Here is a 17069-nt window from a genome sequence, read left to right as displayed (position 1 = left end):
TAAACGTTGAATGGGGCCAACTTGTGCCCAAAACAAAAGTAGACAGAAGATTGCAATAGAGCATCGCAGGTGTCGATCTCGGCGTAACAGCAGGATTGTAATATTAACATAATTATTATATAACTGGAATTATATTAAAGTGCGAAAACAGTGCGCCTTGGTTTAGTCAGCAGCTTCGACGACTAAACAACAACAAAAAAGAGCTTTTTTTAGACTAGCAGATAAGAACAAGCTATCAGTTTCTTGGCTTTAATACAAAAAATGTGAAAGCGATTACCAGTCGCTTTTTAAATCCACCCGCCGTCATTTTTTTATCATGCCTTGTCGTTTTTAATACTGAATAACCCACAGCGATATCGGTGTGTAGTTAGTTCAAGTAGTCATCTTGAAGCGTCTCTCATTCATAACAACGGCGTTTCAGTTGCACAGTTAGGGTGTGCTGAGCTCCTTAATTAATCATTTTCATTGGTGTTTGCTTGTTAGGACACAACTTCATCTCCCACCTCAAACAGGCTTAATGATGTGTCTGTGTCCGAAATAGTCATTAAAGATGCCGGCATTTTGTCTCTACTAAATAAGCTTAAATTATCGTCTGCCTCTTATCACACCGGTATAAATAAAACTATACTTAAAAATACTTCGCAAGACATTTCTGGCATCTTGACAGCCATTTTCTAGCAGTCATTTTCTAAAGGTCTAATTCCTCAAGACTGCCATATAGGTAAGGTAATTCCCATCATCAAAACTGGTGATCGATCTTCCTCACTGAACTATCGACCTATCCACTAACCATCACTATTTGTAAACTTCTCGAACACATAATACATTCTCAATTCATGCGCTATTTAGAAGACCATAACATAATTTTCAAGTATCAGCACGGTTTTCGCAGGGGTTAGTCATGTGACACTCAATTTTCCGGTTTTGTTCAGGACTTACATACATCTATTTATGCTGGTTTACAAGTTGATGCGATTTTTCTCGACTTCTCGAAGGCTTTTGACCGCGTTCCCCATCATAGGCTTTTACTAAAACTTGCGCAGCTTAACATTCATCCTAATGTTCTCTTATGATTAAAAAACTTTCTCTCAAGTAGACTTCAGTTCACTTCCCTTAACAACTCAAACTACTTCTTTGCCCAGGTGATATCTGGAGATCCCTAGGATAGCGTGCTGTGTTCATTACGTTTTTTCATATACATTAATGACCTATCCACTTGCGTTTCATCCCATGTCCGCCTTTTTGCTGACGACTGCGTCATCTACCGTAACATCTAACACCGATCGCCTAGCTCTCCAATTACACTTGGACCAGTTAACCACGTGGTGTTCTTCGTGGCTAATGACCCTCAACCACAACAATACAAAACATGTCGTTTACCAAATACTCCTCTCATACTCCAACTTCTTCCCTTCTGAATAACAATACTGTCGAACTCATTTCTACATATAAGTACCTTGGTGTCCACTTTCAGTCTGATTTGTCCTGGCACTACTACATTAATCTCACCCTTGCTTACGCTAACTTTTTTCATGGCTTCGGAAAGCCTTTTCGAATTTACCTCATCACCTGGGCAAGGTCGAAGACCTGCTGACGGGACCGGGAGACCAGTCGCTAAAAGTCATTGGGTCCGTCATGGCTACCCTCCTGTGGCGAGGCAAGACCTGTCATCAGCGTGTGTATGTGCTCAAGTTCCTCTCCGTGCCGCTGCTGGGGTTCCCAGCCGTCCAGGGTCGAGGTGTGGTAAAGTTCTTGGACGAGATGAAAGTACCGGTACCGCAGAGAGTTTTCAGGGGTCTCGGCACGCTCAAGGAAGAGTACAAGATCCGGCTACGCCCAGATACGGTTCTGTGTTTCCTTATTAGAGAGTTTTAGGGAACCGTTTTTGCACATCCGATACGGTACGATGGGCCCTCCGGTACGAACTGCGCATGCGCCTGTCTTATTCAATCTTACCGTAATGCGCTGGTGGAACCGTAAGGCACGACCGGCACGAGCATTGGCCGACATGGACAGTCTCGCTTGGTTGGCAAAACGGCTATTTCGCTGGCGGAGAGACCGTGCCGGGGCTCCAAACATGAGTAAAATAAATCGTGGCAGTGCCTGGTAGGAGCGCCATGTGTGACAGCAAGTCCATAAAGTTTGAGTCAGCAAATAAGAAAAAGAATAAAGAACACACCGCAATAGGACTTTTTTTAATAGAAATAAATTGGTGTTTCGCGTAGCCAGAAATTGTCTGCTCGGTAGCTCAGTGGATTGGAGCGCCGATTTTTTGAGCTCGTAGAGGACCGGTAGTAAAGAGTTCGAATCCCGCTGGCCCAAACACCCTTTTTTTTTATTTTTTTTTTACATGTTATAAGTTTTTTTTTGTTCTTTTTATACAAACATTGGATGTGCATTTTTAGCACTTATCACCTGCTTTTTACAGCTGTGGTTATGACTGAGCATTATCTGTAGTGGCAACAGAGTGAGCAACAGCCTTCTGCATCAAGGCTCTGGATACTTTTTAGTTTAAAAATGTTGCATGAATTAAACATTTCTGTACAAATGCTAACACATATATCCTTTAAAACAAGCCCTTTGAATATTGGGTGATAGTTTTCATAAGTGTACAGCAGTAAAGTTACTTTATATTTTCTTCGTGGTCGTACCGTACACGGCGCAATGATCGGTACTCGGGCGTAGGACCGTGATCGTCTGCTATCTGTACCGTAAGAGAGCAACATGAACGCCGCATCTACCTCCGTCCCTCCGCCTCCTCCTCGCAAGCGGTTTACAGCAGTAGGCAACATCTTTCTACTTCGGGAGGTGCTAGGCGCTACTCCTTTTTCGCTCTAGCACTTTGGAATGACGCAGCGTTGAAAAAGAACTCGTTGCGAGGAGCGAAGGAACGGATTGACCTCCTCGTAAATAAAAATAGAGATTTGAGACGTACTGAAAGATACGTCATTCCAAAAATATACACACTGTATGGAAAGAAAAACAGAAATCATTACATTCCTTCCTTATTTAACGAACTCACAGAGTCCCTTATGAATATAGAATCCACTAGGGTACTAAAAAGGAAACTAAGGAATTGGTGTCAAGCATTTGAGCTGTAGATATCGTAGCCTAACCGTTGGAGATGTTTCGTACTTTTATTTCACGGTTGCGGGAGTAGACTTGGCTATAAACAGCTATATTTCATGCTCTAAAGTGTTCCTTTTTGTATTTATTTGTGCTGCTAATTTTGTGTTCCTTTAATTTTTTTTTTTTTTTGTGCTGTGGAGTGTTTTTTTTTTTGTTTTTTTTTGTAACAACATGTATTGTAGTTGGTCGCCTGGCCCCACATACAAGCAGAATGCTGCTTTTGTGGGCCAGCTCTTTAATTTGTATGACTTTGATCTTAAAATAAAAATTGAAAATTGAATTGAAAATTGAATTGAATTAGCTTTTTACAAGAAAAATGGCCGCATCAACTTGAGAAAGTGAGTATATTTTGGTTATTTGTGTATTTTCTTCGAGATTTAATATTTCTAGTGTTATTTGACCATGGCTTTCTTAATACTCGATCCTGCAGTGGGCCTCGAGGGAAAGAGACAGGATCGCTAGCAGACGACTTCGAATGTTGATGATAAGCGCGCGCGAGCGTGTGCTTGTGCCAAATCGAGTTTGCTTTCGGCAACGTTTCAGCATATCAGGACGTGTTTGGTGTAAACATCATATTTGGTTGATGTAAAACACCGAAGCTTGCCCGCTGAGAACGCATGATTTATTCGAAAACCAGTTACCATGTACGGTCGATGCATTATTTTATTCCCCAAGTACATAAATCTGGTAAACTGAAAGAAAAAAAACCCAAAATACGCTGGCATATCATTCGTGGTATCCGCACATCATTCCTGGTATCACAACTTTTTTGTTTACTCAAAAGCTACGCCAAGTTGAACGTCCTATGCCTTGCCGCCAACAAGCGGCTTCTCTTAGTGTATCGGTGCTCGGTGGTACCCGAAAGAAATGCGACTGACTCCGTGTCACGGCACACCAAAAAGAATGTTTATTCCCTCGTGCCCCTGCACAAGTCACGGGCCCCACGGCACGCGCGTGCGTGCCTCGCTTATAGAAAGCGGGAAGTTCAAAAGAGACTCACACCACACTTAGTGCGCAGACAGTCGTACAAAATCACTTTTTCTAAATTTCTTTCGCTGAATAGAGCTAACTCCAAGTCATGGTCAAAAAGATCGAGCGCCATTGTTGTCGGAAAGCTCGTCTGCTTCTTAGCAGACGAACATTTTAGAACTTCGCTGTGCCAGGGGCAACACGCCGTGGTGCGCCAGGTTTTGTATTACGGAAGCGCATTCATTCCAGTAAAAAAATGAGACGAACTATAAGTAGGTATACTATATTTTTGGTTCTCTATATTGCCGCGCGCAAGGCTGAGAAAGCAACGCTCGGTCGCGGTCCTCCAGAAAGCTCCCGTTTATTCATGTACCGCCCGTAACTTCTATCATTTATCCTGCTTTTGTTTTCTAGAAAGTGCGTGTTCATTCTCGCCCCGATCACGCGACGCTCGAACCGTTTTCGCCGAATCTTCGAGATAGCGACGCACTCTAGATAAGAGGCCGCCCGCGACCTTGTCGAGTCAGTCTCGCCCCAGCGCTCGATTCTGCTGACACGCCGACTTCGACGCCCGCGACGCTCTGCTTTCTTCTGTTTCCTTCTTTATTTTTGGCACAAGTTCGCCACATTAAACGTTTATTTATTTCTGTTTATTTCTCGTTTATTGGTCACGAATCACCACCCGTGACATTTTGGTGGAGGTGCGGGGTAACGCATGCCCCTGCCGCGTACCCCTCCGAGGTCCCGCAGTACAAGTCCGGACCCAGCCTCCCGAGGACCCGACGAAGACCAGATCGAGACCCGGTCAAGTCGCCGCATGCGAGGTCTACCCCCGGAACACGAACTTCTGCCGCCCAGGACCAAGCAGCCAACAAAGCCGACGATGGCCAACCAGTCGCCGACGCCCGCCGCTCCTGCCATCGTCTACCTGCCCGCCGCTCCCCGTATGCCGACACCCTTCCACGGCGAGATCCACGAGGATGTCGAAGACTGGATCAGGCACTACGAGCGTGTGGCGCGCCACAACGGATGGACTGCGGAGCAGTGCCTCCAGAACCTCTACTTTTCGCTGGAGGGTACTGCGAGGCATTGGTTCGAGAATCACGAGGCTTCGCTTACGTCGTGGGACATCTGTGTGGCCGAGTTGCAGCGGACGTTCGCCACCCTACACCGACGGGAGAAGGCAGAAGATCTCCTCCGAATTCGAACGCAGGGCCCCGACGAAAGCGTCACAAGCTTCGTAGAAGATGTCCTCCGCCTGAGCGCCCGTGCCGACCCACGAGCCACAGACGACAAGAAGCTGCGGGTCCTCATGCGCGGGGTGAGAGACGACATCTTTGGAGGCCTCGTGCGCAACCCGCCGGGCACCGTCGAAGCCTTCGTCACCGAGGCGACAAACATCGAGCGCGCCCTCCAAGCGCGCGCTTCCCACTACCAGCGACATCCAAGTCCAAGTGTCGCTGCAACCGCGCTGCTTGGCGGCGAGAACGCTCCTGGTACGGACATCCGCGAAATTATCCGGGAGGTCGTCCGGGAGGAACTCCGCCAGTTGCTGCCAGCCGCAAGTCGTCCAGCGACACTCTCCATTGCCGAGGCTGTGCGCGAAGAAGTGCGTCGGGCGCTCCAACCAGAGGTTCCCGTTACCACGGTGGCACCGGAGGAACCGATGTTGAGCTACGCCGCAATGGCCCGACGACCGCCGCAAACCCCCCGTCAAGCCACGTCGCCACCCCGAAGAGACGCCCCAACGCCGCATTACCCCCGACGACAGGAAGATCAAGCGCACGTTCACCCAGACCGACCTGCGCCGAGGAAGACAGACGTCTGGAGGACGGCCGACCGACGCCCGCTGTGTTACCACTGCGGGGAAGCTGACCATGTGTACCGCCGATGCCCATACCGACGACTCGGGCTGCGCGGATTCCACCCAAGCGACCCGCGTCCCAGGTATGGTGAACGCCCTCGGGAGACCGACGAGTACTTGCGACGACCCCAGTCCCCCGAGCCTGCGTCCCGCCGACAGTTCCGATCGCCTTCACCACGACGTCCAGCTTCGCCGATGCACCGACCCCGACGTGAAAGCCTGTCGCCCCTTGCTCCACGCCGGGGAAACTAGGCGCGGCAACCCCTGGAGGTGGAGTTGCCGAAGACGACCGACGCCAAGATCCTCCTCGAACGTCGGAGGGCCCCCACTCGAACGCTACCGGAGACCGAAACGACGCTCCTGAAACGGTGTCCAACAACCTAAACGTCATCATCGACGGCCACGACGCATCGGCACTCGTGGACACCGGAGCAGACTACTCAGTTTTGAGTGGGAGGCTCTCCCGCCGCCTTCGAAAAGTCACGACGCCGTGGGATGGACCTCAAATACGAACCGCCGGTGGGCACCTCATCACACCGATCGGGCGATGCACCGCTCGCGTCGAGATCCACGGTGAGACGTGCCCTGTAAAGTTCGTCGTTCTGCAAGACTGTTCGAGGGACGTTATCCTCGGAATGGACTTCCTCTGCGAGTATGGCGCCGTCATCGACCTCGGAGCAAACCGGTTGACGCTGCGAAAGCCTGTTTCACCACCGGAGGAACCCAAAGCGACGTCATCTGCGGTCCGAGTCCTCGCCAGCCACGTTAACTTACCGCCGCGGTCGAGTGTTTTCGTACCCGTCGGGATCACCGAAGATTTCTGCGGCGAAGTTCTGCTCGAAGGAAGCCTCCAGTTGCTTCTGGGAAGAGGAATAGGCGTCGCAAGAGGAGTTGCTGAACTTCAGGATGGCCGCACTGTGGTCCTCGTCACGAACTTCCGAAACGAAGCGCAACACCTCACAAAAGGTGCAGCCGTGGGCCAGGTCGAGGAACTCCAAAACTCCGCCGCTGTCGCCGCCATTACTGACGAATTCTCGCCACCTCAGCAAGACAGTGCGTCGCCAGCGCAGCTCGACATTGACCCTAAACTCCCGGGCCCGAAACGACGACAGTTGATTAACCTTCTCGCCGAATACCGCGACTCCTTTGCCACGTCGTCGAAGGTGCGCCAAACCACCGTTGCGAAGCACCGCATCGTTACCGAGGACGACGCTCGCCCTGTGCATCGATCGCCATACAGAGTCTCCGTTAAGGAAAGGCAGGCGATCCAGGAGCAAGTTCAAGAAATGCTGAACGACGACATAATTCAACCTTCAAGCAGTCCTTGGGCCTCTCCAGTCGTACTGGTTAAGAAGAAAGACGGGACGCTTAGGTTCTGTGTAGACTACCGGCAGCTGAACACGGTGACGAAGAAAGACGTCTACCCACTCCCCCGCATCGACGACACTCTAGACCGGCTGCGCCACTCTCGATATTTCTCATCAATGGATTTGAAGAGCGGCTACTGGCAGATCGAAGTCGACGAAAGGGACCGAGAAAAGACAGCCTTCGTCACGCCGGATGGACTGTACGAGTTCAAAGTGATGCCCTTCGGACTGTGCACGGCGCCAGCAACTTTCCAACGTGTCATGGACACCGTACTGGCAGGACTGAAGTGGCAGAGCTGTCTCGTCTACCTCGACGACGTCGTCGTGTTTTCCAGCGACTTCGACGAGCACTTGCGACGACTCCGAGCAGTTCTCCAAGCCATACGGACCGCCGGACTCACCCTGAAGCCGTCAAAGTGTCGGTTCGCTTATGACGAACTGAAGTTCCTCGGCCACGTGGTTAGTAACGAAGGTGTCCGCCCAGACCCCGAGAAGACTCGTGCCGTCGCAGCATTTCCAGCGCCAAGAGACAAGAAGGCCGTCCGAAGGTTCCTTGGGCTATGTGCCTACTATCGGCGCTTCGTTCGAGATTTCGCAAGAATTTCCGCACCGCTCACACACCTCACGAAGGACGCCGAGAAGTTCGAATGGGCCGATGAACAGCAGCAGGCATTTGACGAGCTGAAGCGACGACTGCAGACTCCTCCTGTTCTTGGACATTTCGACCAGGATGCGGAAACCGAGATTCACACGGACGCAAGTAACGCAGGGCTTGGCGCGGTTTTGGTTCAACTACAAGAAGGCACCGAGCGAGTCATCGCCTACGCAAGTCGGACATTGACCAAGGCGGAGAGAAATTACTCCACGACTGAAAAAGAATGCCTTGCGGTCGTCTGGGCAATCACGAAGTTTCGTCCGTACTTATACGGGAGCCCGTTCCGGGTAGTCACGGACCACCACTCGCTCTGCTGGCTTGCGAACCTCAAGGACCCGTCAGGACGCCTCGCGCGGTGGAGTCTCCGACTACAAGAGTTCAACATGACCGTCGTCTACAAGTCAGGCCGCAAGCACAGCGACGCCGACTGCCTGTCCAGAGCTCCCGTCGCAACACCTTCCGGCAGCAGCGACGACGATGACGACGAGTGTTTTCTGGGCGCAGTGAACATCGACGACATGGCCCGGCGTCAACGAGACGATCCTGAGCTGCGCGCACTAATAGAGCACCTGGAAGGGCGCGGGAGTACCGTGCCACGTGTTTTTTCACGAGCGCTGCCGACCTTCGCCATTAGACAAGGTGTACTCTACAAAGAGAACTTCGGGAACAACAACTCGCCATGGCTGCTGGTAATCCCGACCGACCTTCGGGAGGAGATCTTTCAAGCCTGCCACGACGACCCGACGTCCGGACACCTTGGTTACAGCCGGACCCTGGCACGTATTCGTGAAAAGTATTACTGGCCCAAGCTCCCCAAAACCGTCCACCTGTACACGCGATCATGTCATGAATGCCAGCGACGAAAGAAACCTCCGACGAGGCCGGCCGGACTCTTGCAGTCAATTCCTCCGCCAACAGCACCCTTCCAGCAGATCGGAATGAATCTACTTGGCCCTTTTCCGCCGTCGACGTCGGGAAATCGCTGGATCATCGTCGCCACAGATTATCTCACGCGGTATGCCGAAACGAAAGCCCTTCCTTCCGGAACTGCTGTGGAAGTTGCCAAGTTTTTCATTGAATCCATCGTCCTCCGGCACGGCGCTCCCGATGTCCTGATCTCAGACCGTGGATCATCATTCATGGCCCAGCTGACGCAAGAAGTCCTTCGTCTCAGCCACACCAGCCATCGCCGCACCACGGCGTACCACCCGCAGACCAACGGGCTAACGGAGAGACTCAACAAGACCATCGCCGACATGATCTCCATGTACGTCGACGTGGAGCACAAGACATGGGACGAGGTGCTACCGTACGTCACATTTGCCTACAACACGGCCGTACAAGAGACCACCGGAATGACACCCTTTCAGCTGGTGCATGGGCGCAAGGTAACGACAATGCTGGACGCTATGTTACCCCACGAAGTGGCTGTCGACGCAAGTGACGACGCCCAGGTGGTTGCCCAAAGGGCAGAAGAAGTCCGTCAGCTCGCCAGACTTCGGATTCAGGCTCAACAACGTGTCGACACTGGCCGCTACAACCTTCGTCGTCGGGACGTCCACTTCCAGCCCGGAGACAGGGTGTGGGTGTGGACACCGATTCGCCGCCGCGGTCTCAGCGAGAAGCTCCTGAAACGTTACTTTGGACCCTACAAAGTGCTTCGTCGACTCGGGGATCTGAACTACGAGGTGATGCCCGACGGAACACGAACATCGTCACGCCGCCCACCACGACCTGAGGTCGTCCACGTCGTGCGCCTGAAGCCGTACTACGCTCGATAGGACTGTGGACCTTTTGTGCTCCAAAAGACTCTTTAGTTTATCGTTCTTTTTTATTTTGATTTGTTTTACACTGCATCGGGGCGATGCACTTTTAAAGGGGGGAGTAATGCCGCGCGCAAGGCTGAGAAAGCAACGCTCGGTCGCGGTCCTCCAGAAAGCTCCCGTTTATTCATGTACCGCCCGTAACTTCTATCATTTATCCTGCTTTTGTTTTCTAGAAAGTGCGTGTTCATTCTCGCCCCGATCACGCGACGCTCGAACCGTTTTCGCCGAATCTTCGAGATAGCGACGCACTCTAGATAAGAGGCCGCCCGCGACCTTGTCGAGTCAGTCTCGCCCCAGCGCTCGATTCTGCTGACACGCCGACTTCGACGCCCGCGACGCTCTGCTTTCTTCTGTTTCCTTCTTTATTTTTGGCACAAGTTCGCCACATTAAACGTTTATTTATTTCTGTTTATTTCTCGTTTATTGGTCACGAATCACCACCCGTGACAATATAATTAGGGTGCGATATTTATTTACTTGAGTTTCTGCGATTTGTGCAAACACACGCAAATTTGTCTTTTCTTGATGAGACAGATGCAGGTTTCCGTTGCCAGGGGGCGCGACCTGTACCGATCGTCTGCTATCGTCTGCAAATACGGTTCCCCCAAAGCCGTTTCAGGGCACACGATCGGTCCACACGCCCGATCCAAGGTATCGATCGTTTTTGTTTATCGATCGCATTTTGTTCCGGTTCCCTAAAACTCTCTATTGACCTACGCGGGATAACGATACCGCTGCACGAGGTTCTGCGAACGGAGCTGGCCAAACTGGAGCAAGATGAAGCCACTCGGCATGTCACCAACCCCATACATTAGGGCGCTGAACTGGTAGTGGTACCAAAGTTGTCGGAAGGCTACCGCTTTTGTGTTGACCTTAGAAAACTGAGTCAAGTTGTCCCAAGAGAACGTCATTTGCTCCCCACCGTCGATCAAGTCCTGGGACTTCTGGGCGATGCGGCAGTCTTCTGGAAGCTGGATGCCAACTCAAGCTTCTATCAGGTCAAACTTTGCGAGAACTCTCATGAGCTTACGACGTTCATTACGCCGTTTGTGTGTTATTGCTTTTGCTGACTCCCATTTGGCATCGCGTCAGCCCCCGAGTTTTTACAGTGACAGGTGGCGTGGATCTTGGAGGGCCTAGACGGAACTTTCAACATGATCGATGACATTCTAGTCTACGGCGGAACGAAGAAACAACATGACCAACGCCTGTTGCAGGTGGTGTTGCGTCTCTTCCAGGCCGGTGTCACCCTCAACAGGGAGAAATGCAGTTTTGGAGTGTTCCAAGTGTCATTCCTCGGTGTCGTTGCCTAAGCTGAAGGGATGAGGTCCGATTCCTGCAAGCTGTCCGCCGTGCAAAACATGGGCCCACCGACGGATGTCACTGGAGTACGGCTACTTCTAGGCATGTTGAATCACTTCGCCCGCTTCCTTCAAACGAGGCCCAGGCGGCAGCGCCGATCAGGGCTCTGCTCAACAAGAACACGGGGCAGACCTGGTCGTACGAACAGGAAGTTGCCTTCGATACCCTGAAGAAGCTGCTGACGTCCGACCGCTGTATGGCAAAGCCCAGCTCACCCTACTGTGGTTTCGGCGTATGCAAGCTCCTTCTGCCTGGGCGCGGTGCTGGAACGCTGTCACGAATCGCGGGGTTTTCTTGTAAGCTTTGTGTGGGAGCTCTCGGGCGCGCCAGCGGTGCAAGATGCATGCTGTCAATTTTCGGTCTTGTCCTTTCCCATGCGGCTGTTTATGAAACCGGGCGGAAGAACCCTCTCCCCAGGTGAGAGAGGATATGGGAGCACCGGATGGCGCCTACATTCTTCGAAAGTCGAAGCCGACCGACAACATTGGTTTGTTGTATTTTTTTTTATTTTAATTTTGCTTGTCGACCGAGGGCAGTGCTCACAACCAGGCATCTCGAATCGCGTTCACCGCCGCGCAGACGGGCAAACTCTCTCGCGGATTGTTTCTCGGTACTGTACTTTTGTACTTAGTTGCTTTGCCAGGCATCTTGAATTGCGTTCACCGCCGCGCAGACGGGCAAAGTCTCTCGCGGATTGTTTCTCGGTGCTGTACTTTTGTATTTTTAGTTGCTTTGCTAAAACAAAGAGCGGCGATGGGCGCTAAGAAGCTCATTGCTGATTGGTCAGATTACGAGCCCTGAAAATGCTGCTAGTCTCAATATAAAGACGTGGACTGGCGGGAAAAAGGGGTGTGGTTCGTCTTTGGGGTTAGGAGTGCCCGGAGCTGGCCGGGACTCCGCTCGTCATTGCCTTTGTTTTTGAGTCTCGATTTTATTTTCTGTACGTAAGGCTGTGACCCTAGTTTGCCTGCGGGCCTGAGGTTTATTTTAGCCTTCGGGCGTGTTTGCACTGCGGTGCGTGTGCGTGCGCGTGTAATACGTCGGGTCGTCCCTGCGAGAAGCGTGAAGATTCCGGACTCCGTGACGACTCCTCTTTATCGACCAGGGACTCCAAGACAGGCTTCGGCAGCGTCTGGACTACAGACAATACTTTTATTTTATGTTGTGATTGGCTAGGGCCAACGTGTTCGATCAATTTTAAGTGTGCCTTATCGAGGGTTGTTGGGGAACGTTTTTAGCGTTTCTAACCGGGATGTTAGTGCATGTACTCCCAAGGGTTTTTGGATAGTTCACTGAGTGATTTCTATGTTGTGTCTACTTTGTTGCCGCGCTCCACCGACTCCTTGGTGTTAAGTCTGATTAAATTTGTGTTTTGTTTTTGACCATCTACGTGTCGTCGCCTCCTTACCTGACATTGCACCGGTCGTGGACCTATCGGCTGCCATCGGTCCAACCTAGCACTTTGTTTTTGTTGGCCTCGAAGTGAACTATTGTTTTCATTTATTGAAGATTTTTCCCCAATTCCGTGACAAACTGTGGTTTCGGCGTATGCAAGCTCCTTCTGCCTGGGCGCGGTGCTGGAACGCACTCAACCAACAAGAGTGCGACGACAGGTCGCCTTTGCGCCAAGATCCCTGTCAACAACTGAGCGCTACAGCCAAACCGAGAAGAAGGCTCTGGCGGCCACTTGAGTTGTACTGAGGTTAGACGAGTACGTGTGAGGCATCTCCGTCGATGTTGAGGCGCATCATCTGCCATTGGTCTCTCTTTTCGGAAGGATGGAGCTGTACGTCTTGCCACCGCGGACTCAATGGTTACGGCTGACACTTATGTGGTCTCAATACCGGATGCTGCACGTTCCCGAAAAGCTACTAGCAACAGCCAGCACACTGTCTCGGATCCGTTGCAAGGCCCTCGTCGCGCTGAAAGCGCTGGATGCCACCAAGCTTTTCGCAACAGAAACCGTGAACGGCTCCTCTGAGGTGCTTCCAGTTTCAATAGAAGACCTTAAGATGGCTCAAGCATCTGACGGGTAATGCAGTACGCTCATCCCATTCGGCCACGGCGCTTGGCCATCCCAGAGAAAGTTACCTTTGCACATTGCGAAGTACGCACCCGTGTTGAAAGAGCTTTCAGTCTGCAATGGTCTTCTGCTGAAGGAAACCCGTATCGTCTTCCCAGCTGCACTCCGCCCGACCATACTTGCCTTTGATCCACGAAGGCCATCAAGGTATCAACCGCTGGAAGTCCAGAGCACGTGAGTCATTCTGGTAGCCCCAGATCAATTCGAGCATTATTTCCCTCGTGGCGAATTGTGAGCCATGTCCCTCGTGCCGAGTCAACCCGGCTGAACCCCTCTGTGGCACAAGTCTCCCAAGCTTTCCGTGGGAAGACCGCGGTGCCGCCGTTTTCTACCTGAACGGCCAAGACTTTCGTCTACTAGTTGACTACAATTCCCGGTACCCGGAAGTGGTGACGCTAGGACGTACGACATCAGGGGTGGTCATCGACGTTTTGAAGAGTATGTTTGCTCGTCACGGAATCCCCAAGACTGTCGGGGTCTGATAACGGTCTCCCATTTTCGTCGCGGTTGTTCGCCGGGTTCGCAAGCTCCTACGGCTTCGCACACGGGACCAGTAGCCCAAACTTCCCCCAGTTAAACGGTGAAGTGGAATGTATGGTTGAACCCATTAAGAACCACGTCCGCAAGGCCAAGGACCCGTACTTGGCGCTCCTCAGTTACACAGACACGCCAGGTATAATCGGCTACACCCGTCACAGCTGTTGATGGGCCACCAGCTTCGAACGAGGGTCTTGAAGAGGGAAAAGCTACGGCCTCTTAGTTCGGGGCGAGACCTGATTGTCCGCCGAGACTCCAACTACCTTAGAAAACAGGCAGCAAGCTTCAACAGCGGTCATCGAGCCTTTATGCTTTCAAGGCTTGAACAGGGCACTTGAGTTTGGGTTTAGCCCGACAGGCTGCGGGCACTGTTTTAAGCCCGGCTCAACGCCTGAACTCTTATGTCGTTGAGACTGACAACGGGGCAGTTCTGCAACACAACCGGCGCTACTTGGTGCCCTACAGTCGAACCTCGGCTCCGCCGTCTACGTTCGCTCCCACCGACCGGTGCGCATCTTCGACGCCCCTTGCCGCCCCGGCTGCCGTCGCCGATTCGGCCTCGGGTAGACCTGTCGACTTCCGTCATCGTGATGTGCCTCGTCCGGCATCACCACCATGCGTTCGTGATGACGGTACTGGTCTACCCGTTCTGAAAGAGAGGTTGTCGCTCCCAAGAGACTCAATCTGTAAGACTTGTTTTTTCTCGCAACAAAGGTGTACGGTACTCTCCTCGGACAATCTATAGGATGCAGATGTTGTGAGCGGCATTAGTGCCAAGTTTGGACACTTTCGGTAATTGGGTTGCAAACACTGTGCTTGCGACTCGTGTAAAAAGCATCGTCTCATGTAATAAAGATGATTTTTGGTTATCGGTTCTGGGCGCTCAGTTGCTTGCTTGCTGTCGCTAGTGGGCCGTGCCGTTCCACCGCCGGCCACATTCCGGCACGACAGTTACAAAACAAATTAACTATCTAGAAGTTAGTCGTTACTAGTAACGCGCTACGTACCTATCGGATCGCTTGTAACAATAGCTCTGGACTAGAACGACCATCCCACACCAGTCGCTAACCCCAGAAGAGGGACGAATTAAGCAGAGTTGTTCCTAATATGTCTCGTGTTCTCAGTAGAAGCGACTAGTTTAATCACTGTCCGGTTAAATTTTGTCTCGGTATGTATAAATTATTGACAGCTATTCAATACTCCTCTCCGAGATCTCTTTGCGCCTGCACTCACTTTCATCTCTAGAACTGTAGTAAAAAAAAAAGGCGGCTTTCGCTGAACGTTACGAATTTGCCGAGTTATGTATTGAATAAAGATATATGTAGGGGCATTTTAGATTAGCTTTATTGTATTTTATCAAGACGTGGACGATTCAAACGCTAAACGCATCATTTCTTCCTTCAAAAACTAAATATTGTAAGAACTACTTCGCGCAACGCAATAACAATGCTCAAACCTTCCTATTTTCTTAACGTGACAATGAGTATAGAGCAACTATAACTTCACCTGTTGGTGAGCAGACTGGTTAATTGACTCTTGCTTGTACAATATGTCTCGGTTGTACAAAACCTCAAAACTTACTGAACACTCTAATAACAAATGCCGTGATTTTTTAACGGTGTGGTACTTACATCGCGCAGTTGGCTGTAGCTGGGCGGGTTATCGAGGTCCAAAAGCCCAGCCTGGACTACTATATGCCTTGGATGTTTCCTAGAAATGAAGGCACACTGCTCATGACACTTTTCTCATCAAGGAGAGCGTATACGTGCCTGCGTAGACAATGCGCTGCGGTCACAATGATGTCTGGTTTGATGATTGATCCCCCACAAAAATGCTTTCTGGAGTTCTTCCTCTGGAGAGACACCTGCAGTGGTACAGAGTGCCGGATAATAGTCTCATTACTATAAACATCTCTCCCCCCCCCCCCCCCCCCCCCCACAAACTGTCATTATGTGAGTTGCTGGCAATAACCAGACACAAAATGACGCGCTAGCCCAATTCGTCCCCGAAATTGATGCCTATACAGCGGAGCATTCGTGTCAACAGGATTTCGCATTTACAAGACACGATTTATTCGGAATATGACATTATAAAATAACCGACGTGTCGGAACAACTGCAAGTTCTGTCGGACTAGATTGACCGAGTTTTTACTTTTCTATAGTCCGACGCGAGTTACTCGTACAACGAGAAATAACAAAAATTCACTCACCGACTGCCAAAGAAACGCAGGGCGTTGCTTGTTATCATAACACTTCTTGCTTCGTTCTTTGGCTTGCTGGTCGGCTAACGCCAATAAAAAAGCCATCATCGGCTGTGGAGCGATAAGATGGAACTCACCATGTAATAAGATTATTATGTTTATGTTGTATTTGAGTAGGCAGAAAGACTACCGCCGAATACTTCGTATTTATTCTGGTCCGGCCGTTGCGACCGGTTGGCAGATCGAGAGCTTGCGAGTGCGCGCGTTCTGCGTGTGCGCGCGTTCTGTGGCTGCTGTGCCAGCATCGTCGTCCTCTAGCACAGTGTTCCGACACCGGGTATAACACTTCTCCCCCCTAGAGAGAGTCACCATGTTGCTGAGGCAACCGTCTTGGGCGTAGAGATCTTGATGGTGCAGGCACAATGCTTGAGTCGGGATGTGCAAGAGTCTCTGGGCCTGGAGCATTTCGTTCGAAGTTTGTGGGCTCACTATTTATCGCAATAGTCCACTGCGGTAGAATACCTGGAGCCGGCTTCCCACTAATGTCCCTCGAAGAGGTCTCGGCCACCGGATATTCTGCGTGTTTCTCAATTCGGTTGCTGATGTGGTCCTCGTGCCGTTAACTGTACCTCGCTCGGTAGCGACCAGCCAAGAACGCGATCCAATTCTCTTTGTGACGGTTCCTGGCATCCACTTTGGTGTTCCTGTAAATATTTTTACAAAGACGTCTTGGCCAACCGCGAGGCCCCTCGGAGACAAAGACTGTTGCTCCTTCCTTTCTTCCGTGTTCCCCCTTTGCTCGCTTTCGAGGCGACCCAGGCGAGTGATCTGAGTTGTTAACTCTCGACCGAACATCATCATCGCTGGTGTCTTGCCTGTAGTTACACTTGTGGTGGTGTGCTGCTTGAAAAGAAACCGGGCGATCCTGCATGCCAGAGTTCCTGTTTTGTCTTTGGCCAGTGCACGCTTCGTTTCTTGCACCATTCTTTCGGCCTGACCGTTGGTGGCAGGATGGTATGGCGCACTTGTTCTGTGCTTAACTCCGTTTTCCTTAAATAATTCGGTTGTCTCTTGT

The 17069-nt window shown here is 51.1% G+C and overlaps 1 protein-coding gene across 1 annotated transcript in view; it reads right to left on the bottom strand.

Annotated features, from left to right (window-relative positions):
* LOC115314687 (trypsin-1-like) overlaps nucleotides 1-17069 on the bottom strand; it is a 76743-nt gene that overhangs the window by 21902 nt on the left and 37772 nt on the right. The window contains exons 5-6 of the mRNA XM_029973808.3: nucleotides 15562-15656; nucleotides 15424-15502 (exon numbers count right to left, since the gene is read on the bottom strand). Of these exons, the coding sequence (XP_029829668.3) occupies nucleotides 15424-15502; nucleotides 15562-15656 (174 nt within the window). The remainder of the gene's footprint in view (nucleotides 1-15423; nucleotides 15503-15561; nucleotides 15657-17069) is intronic.

This window comes from Ixodes scapularis, unplaced genomic scaffold (genome assembly GCF_016920785.2).
Source record: "Ixodes scapularis isolate PalLabHiFi unplaced genomic scaffold, ASM1692078v2 PGA_scaffold46__3_contigs__length_2488377, whole genome shotgun sequence".
NCBI classification, from domain to species: Eukaryota; Metazoa; Arthropoda; class Arachnida; order Ixodida; family Ixodidae; genus Ixodes; species Ixodes scapularis.
Note: the sequence above shows the minus strand (reverse complement) of the source record. Positions and strands in the feature narration are given on the sequence as shown.